This window comes from Solanum pennellii, chromosome 8, assembly GCF_001406875.1.
Source record: "Solanum pennellii chromosome 8, SPENNV200".
NCBI lineage: Eukaryota > Viridiplantae > Streptophyta > Magnoliopsida > Solanales > Solanaceae > Solanum > Solanum pennellii.
Genome location: NC_028644.1, coordinates 4,960,645 through 4,968,265, shown reverse-complemented (window position 1 = coordinate 4,968,265; position 7,621 = coordinate 4,960,645). Strand labels below are relative to the sequence as shown.

General features: G+C 31.5%; 1 protein-coding gene across 1 annotated transcript in view; it reads left to right on the top strand.

Moving 5' to 3' along the window:
* Positions 1-2,073: 2,073 nt before the first annotated feature.
* LOC107029073 (protein LONG AFTER FAR-RED 3) overlaps positions 2,074-7,621 on the top strand; it is a 25,312-nt gene continuing 19,764 nt past the window's right edge. Inside the window, exons 1-3 of the mRNA XM_015230375.2 lie at positions 2,074-2,272; positions 2,353-2,513; positions 5,860-5,961. Of these exons, the coding sequence (XP_015085861.1) occupies positions 2,176-2,272; positions 2,353-2,513; positions 5,860-5,961 (360 nt within the window). The 5' untranslated portion in view covers positions 2,074-2,175. The remainder of the gene's footprint in view (positions 2,273-2,352; positions 2,514-5,859; positions 5,962-7,621) is intronic.

Below are 7,621 nucleotides of genomic sequence, written 5' to 3'. Positions count from 1 at the left end.
ACGTAATAATATTTTTAGGTTTAAATTAGTTGGAGCCTTTAAAGTTGTCTGAATAATTGACAACACCTGAGCAAGGACTATTATATATTAGATACTCTACTATTAATAAATATGATCTATTGACATAAAATAAAAAGATATAATACATAAATATTATCCTAAGTAAATTGGCATCAGCTGACAACAATGACGTTTAACATTGGATGCGCACAAACAGACACTTAAATCTGTATAAAATTGAACAAATAGACATATTCATCCTACATGAAATTTTTATACTATACATAGCGTTCTACATGTATTATGTTATGTAGAAATTGTATGTCTACTTATTCGATTTTATACAAATTTAAATGACTATTTATACATACTTAAAATTAAAGAGACATAATTATTCGCTAAAGTCAAATAACAATTATGTTTATGTATTATACAAAATAAAAACTTGCTTTAAAAATGTTATGCATGTATGTAATTCACATACTTTGTTTTAAAATAACCACAAATCAAATGTCAGATGGACCCAATCTAGTAATAAATATAAATTTTCAATTTAAAAAAATTAAATTTTTTTCTAGCCTTTATTTAATAATCCAGAAAATTGATTGACATCTTTCTTAAAAAAAATCCTTGGCTCAAATTCATTCTCTTATTACCAATTATTCTCTATCTTCTTGAGATTTCTGTTTAAATAATCGCGTTAATAAATTATTTTGAAATTAAAATTTCAACTAAGAAAAACCAAAAGTATATTAGATTTCTAATATCATTTTTAATAAACTTAATGAATGGCGATGTTTGTTTAATTGGAGTGATCAAAAATTGAGATAGACAAATATCAATTAGTTCTTTTAACTCCACTGTTCAAATTTTTGCAAATTAAGTTAGCAGATTTAGTTTTTTCTTAACAAAAAATGAATGAGAAAAAAAAAAAGAACAGAAACAGAAGGCTGAGAAGTAAAATCTTTAAGAATAGAGGGTTGAATAAGAAAATCACTGGTACATGAGTGTGGGTGGGTGGGGTTGTTTTCTTTTTAAAAGAGATTAATGTTGGATTAATTCTATTTTTTCAATTATTTGTCAAAAAAGAGATACTAACTTATTTAAATAAATAAAAATTAAAAATCAGAAGATATTCACGCGCTTAGTAGTAATGATATACACTTGGTTTGTCACATAAGTATTTTGTGTTTAATAGACGCATATTTTAAACAATTTTGATATTCAATAGATACAAGTCTTACTTAAGATATTTAAATAAATTATGTGGATAACTTTAAGAGATCGCAAAAAAAATTAAGTCATATTTTTAATTTATTTATTTTCAAAACTAGCCTTTCTCTTTCATGAAAAATTGTGGTTTTTATAAAAAGTTGCGATTTTAATACAAAGTAATGACTTTAATGAAAAATTATGACTTTAATGAAAAGTTGTGATTATAACGAAGAGTTATGAATTTTATGAAATGTTGTGACTTTTCCAGGCGGTTGTAACTTTTCTCATAAGACACAACATAAAATTTATTTACACTACTCTTTGTTATCTCAATTTAAAATAACTTCTTCTTCTTCTTCACAATTAAATGTGTTATAGATCCTACTATATATTTTTACAATCATTATTTTATACTTATGTTATTAGGGATAAATAATAAGATATAATAATTTTCATTTTTCTTTATATTATTAATGATTTTTACTCAAAAATCTTGTATGTAAGATAGTATAATGTCTTTAGTTTTAATGCATGATAAGTTTTAAGTATCATTTTTCTAGTTCCGTGACATTAAATTTCCACACGAAATGTGAATAATTTTACTAGTTAGTACTTCTTCCGTTTTACAAAGAGTGATCTAATTTGACTTACGCGAAATTTAAAAAAATAAAGAAAAATTTTAAATTATGTAATCTTAATTAAAGTTATATCAAACATATAAAATTATTCTTTAATATAGTGAATTTAAACATGTACGTATAGAACTAAAACTATAATAGTAGCAAAAAAATGTCATTTTCTTTTTAAAAGATGAAGTGGTAATTTAATACGAAACTCAAAAATAAAATAAAATAGTTTAGACGTGTTTTTGAAGAAAATATATGTGAGGAGTTAGACAGCCAGCAAATGATTCTTTGAAGAATATCCCAACTTTTGCAAAACAAAATTCTTGTTGTTGAGATGAATGCCTTGTGGGTTATTGTATCTGCTTCTTTTGTCCTCCTTCTATCCGTAGCTTCAATTCCTCTTCTCAACAACAATGGAAATTACTTGACATGTACTTATCAATGCTTCTATCACTTTTTCTTTGTTCATTTTTTCAACTATTCAAAATGGATCCTTTTATTAATTTTGCAGACTTGCTGAACTGGAGAAGTTCTTCATTTTTAAGTGAAGGGGCAGATTTGCTGGTGACAAATGGGACCATTTATACCAGCGATGAAGCTCACCCTTTTGCTGATTCTATGGCTATTGGCAATGGTAGAATTCTTCGAGTTGGGAATTACTCTTCTATAAAGGTTCTTTTTTTTTTTATCACCAGCTTTCATTGACTAGATTCTCATAAATGTTAATTTTAAAGGTTTTCTGGAGAAACCCTTTTTGTAAAGTCTAAGAATTTGTGTTTGGATGAGTTATTCAATTTGTTTGTCTCGTTTCGACTTGACACAAATTTTGAATGTTGTGGATTTAACCTAAAAATATGTAGAATATATGTTTTAATCTTGTGGTTTTAAACCTGGTGGAAAGTTGAAGTTAAAGAGTTGCAAGAAAAAGGAAAGATCATTCTTTTCTGAACTAGATTAAAAAGGAAAGCAAGACAAACAAATTGAAGAAGGGAGTGACTTCTTTATGGGAAGAATTTTGTTGGAATTTTTGTGTGTGAATGTTTGTGAAGAGATAAAGCTTGTAATACACTAATTTAAACGAATCACCTATTGAGCCCAAACTTGAAAAATCCATATCCTATAAAATTGAATATTCCATTGTGATATTTGACATTAGTATAGGTACAGCATAAAAGATACATTTGTATTGAGGAGGGACGAGATTAAAAGCGAGTCCTTAGAATATTTTCGTGTGTTGAAAGAGTAGTACAACTTTGCCTTAAGGATCAACATACATATTTTGGACATTTCAGCAGGGAAAGTAGGAGGAGCATTTTGTGATGGACAGAGTAATAAGTTTAGATACATCTTATCCTCCCCAAAACCTCACTTGTGGGATTACAATGGGTATATTGTTTTGGTGCTACAGTAATAGTTTCAAATAAATAGCAATAGAACACTTTATTTTAAACTGGTAACTTTGTGTCTATTGATAGAAACATATCAGTACATGGACTGTACTAGGGCCATATTTACAAGTAAATCCAGATCCTATGATCCCATGTCTATACTAAATCTAACACATCAATAATAGATACAAAACAACTAGCATTTCTATCCTTCCAGATTGTCCACCATATGCTGGCTGGTATACTTCTCCACCTAAATCTGCTTCTTGTCAGAACCACAGCTTCTTCCCAGCTTTGAAGGGCCCCTGTAACCGTTCTTGGCATAGTCTAGGAGAAGCCTCTAAGGTTTATGAATAGCCTCCAAAGCTGACATGTGATCTTGCAGTGAAGGAACAAATGTCGAACAATTTCTACTTGTTCTCCGCAAGAAACGCATCTCAAACAGAAAATTATCCCCCCTTTTCATCAGATTGTTTTGTGTAAGAACAACTTCCTTAGATAGGAGCCAAATAAAACATGATAACTTATAGGGTATGATCACTTTCCATATAGTTTCCAGGGCCAGTTGACATTCTGTTGATTGTGATTATTCAACCATCTGTATGCTTTGCCTACCCTGAAGGTTCATTTGTTACTGCCCTGCCACCAAAGCTCATCTTCCCCTTCTTGTGTTCCGTTAAACTGGTCAATAGTGTTAAGGAAATCTGCAACTCTTGTGATTTCCCAGTCAAACACTTGTCTTCTGCAACTGATTTCCCACCGATTAGGTGTCCACATTCTTGCAATTGTTCTTTGCTGATTTTACATTAAGTCTAGACATTCCTCAAAATCCCATGTCATGCCATTCATCTCCCCAGAAGCTTGTGTTTTCCCCATCTCTAACCTTAACCTTGGTTTTGATCTTGCAATCATCCCACAAGGCCCTTATAGATCTCCACAGATTCACTCTATATGGGGAAATTACTTCCTTTGTCATCCACCTATTTTCTTCCTCATACTTGGCTTTGATGACTTTTCTCCATAACGGATGTTTGTCGTTATGCATATTTCCACAACCATTTCATTCTGAGGGCCTTGCTATGATTCTGCAGATTTTTAATACCCAAACCCCCGTATCTTTTTTCTATGATCAGATCATTCCACTTTACAAGATTGTAACCTTTCCTATCTTTGTTTTTTTTCATGCCATAGGAACTTCCTTCTGATTCCTCTAAGAGACAAGTATTGCCCCTTCCATCTAGCCAGTTTCTTCTCACACTTTTCTATTACATTGCTCCAGATCTCTTCAGACATTGATTTAGCACCCAAAGGCATCCCAAGGTATGTAGTTGGGAGAGCCCCAACTTGTCCACCTAGGATTATGTTTAGTGTCTCTATGTTATATACTAAATTAATGGGATAAAGAAAACTCTTTCTCCAATTAATATGCAACCCAGAGATTCCTTCCTTCAAACAGGACCAATATTACTCTCAGATATTTGAGTTGTTCTTCTTCTGCCCCACAAAAGATGAGTGTGTCATTTGCATATTGCAAAAAAGATTGCCTTTTGTTGCTAGCAAGTGCTTAAAATTCAGTAAAACTAAGGTATATTATATGTAAGGTGAAATGGCGTGGCTTTTTAGGATAAGTAAGAAGGTTTGGATGGGCAACAACAACATACACATTGAAATCCCACAAGTAGGGTTTGGGGAGGGTGAAGGTACACATACCTTACCACTATACCTCATGGAGGTGGAGAGACTGTTTTCGAAAGACTCTCGGCTCAAGGTTTGGATGGGCAACCACAACATATACAGTGAAATCCCACAAGTGGGGTCTGAAGAGGGTAGCATGTACACAAACCTTACCACTATCTCATGGAGGTTGAGAGACTGTTTCCAAAAGACCCTCGATTCAAGGTTTGGTGGGTAAAAATTGCAATAAAGAAGTACTACTATTCAAGTGCTTTTTATAAACGTGGTGTCAGCTAGCCAACACACAACTTGACTGATTCACGGGATACTTGCCACCTCCCACTAGCAACACCTACCAGTTAGGAAGGACAAATGAGAATAAATCACATAGTGTTTTGTCTCTAATGAAATTTGAACTTGAGACCTCATGGTTCTCAACCCACTTCATTGACCTCTAAGCCACACCCTTGTCTAGTGTCCTTGGAGAAGATGCAAGTTTTGCATCTAATTCAAGACCTAAGCAATCTTTGAGGTTCATTAGATTGCAGCTTGCACGTAGTTCCATTTTTCACTATTAGTTCTGAAGATAAAGCGTTTGCTATTTGATTATGTCTATTGCCCTTCTCAACCGACTGATTTCATGAACTTTCCTCTGGGTATATGTTGATGCATTTATGAGATCACATTAATGAGACCCAATTATATATATCTGCTGGTGTTTCTCCCACTTTCAGTACTTGTGTGTACAATTAGGATATGAAGGTCTTTGCTATCTTAGAGCTAATGTGGGATTAAGTGCAATTTATATTTTTGGTTTCATGGTGCACATTTGATTTCTAATTCATTTATCCCGTCAGCTTTTCTCAAATGCTAAAGAAACACAATATGAAGATTCAAGTAGTAGGTGAAGCATAAACTCTATTTAGAGCTTATGTTCAGTTTACATGTAAATGCAGGAATTGGCAAAAACTTGGACCAAGGAACTAAATCTAGACGGAAAGATTGTGGTCCCTGGATTTATTGATTCCCATGTGCACTTCATCCCTGGGGGACTACTGGTTTGCATCTGTCCTACCATCTCATATCTGTGTTTTTAGTCAAGCTTAATCATTTTTCTAGGTTCTTGACAAAGTTTGGCTGCAGATTCATTTCCCATGTATTGTGTCTTTGTTTCCTATCTCTGTCATGGTAGAGTAAAGGATTGACCAGTTGAGAATGAATTTTCTTTGGAATGATGATGAGAACATCTTTACTATCCTACTTTGTTGAGGTGTAAGGATATGATGCTTGATGAATGATCCTGTGAGAAGTATGGACTTAGGAAATGTTATTAAGATTCATATCTTTATTATTACGTTGAACCCTATTTATAGTTATATTCTACACAGTACATGATGATCTTTTTCCAAGTGGGACACATTATACATTTATATTCTAGCGCCCCCTCAAGCTGGTGCATATAAGCCATATGTACCAAGCTTGTTATTGATGCAACTAATACGAGTACCAATGAGGAACATGGTGAAAATATCTACAAGTTGCTCATTTGACTTCAAAATTTTGGTAATAATATCTCTTGAGAGTATCTTTTTTTTTTGATTAAGTTAAAGTTAATATCTTTTGAGAGTATCTTATTTTAGTAAAGTGACAGTCAATCTTAATGTGCTCGGTCAGTTGGTCCTCTCATGAAAAACCGAATTGACTTAATATGAAGAGCCGTTTGATTATCTTATACAAGTTTCATCTGATTGACTTCTCCAAATATGAGATCTCTGAGTAACTGTTTGATCTAAATCATATCATATATATTATTATAAGTGGGAAGCTCTAACCTTAAAAGTTGAATTACCATTTTGCCCCTCCACCAAATTAAAATAAATTAATTTATTTTGTAAATACTAATATTTAATTACATAATGATAGAATATGAAGTCTAACAACTACACTTTAATGTTTTAGTTATGACATTAAAATTATAATTAATTAGGTTGAATTAAATTAGAGTAGAAAACAATAATGTATGAAACTCTTCAAATTCTGTGATTCTTTGAATTTTGAAACTAAAATAAATTTATCTATCATGATTCAATATGCACCATTAAAAATTTTTGGTAGGTGAAAAGACAATCAAATATCACTATAAATACCTGTTAATTGCTTCCTAGGTCATCATATTCTGTTCTTTTTTATCATCTACTATTCGCTTTTCTTCTTCTTAGATTTATGATATGAATACAAGTTGTTAAGAAGCTAACTGAGGAGAAGAACAAATAGCTTCATTCCGAAATTAGAAGAGAAGCTTTCTTAGAATATAGTTCAACTGTTAATTAACAGTATAAGATATGACTTATATGTTTCTTTAGATCTTTCTTATGTTAGATTATGATTTTATGTTTTTTTTTTCATTTTGGAGTTACGGTATGGTTGTCCAAAATGGATTGGTATGCAACCCATACTTTTATGTAATTATGTATTATTTTGCATTGTTATGAAAAGAAAAATTCCTTATTTTCATGTTAATATTTTTTTTAAGTGTTATTTAATTACCAAATTTTTATTAATACGTGATGAGTTTGATAATATTTGATTAGTTTATGCAAAATATGTTTTTGTTTAAATAGAAGTAATTTAAATAAATACATAATAGTGATGTTAGGGGAAATAATATATATATATATATATATATATATATAGAGAGAGAGAGAGAGAGAGAGAGAG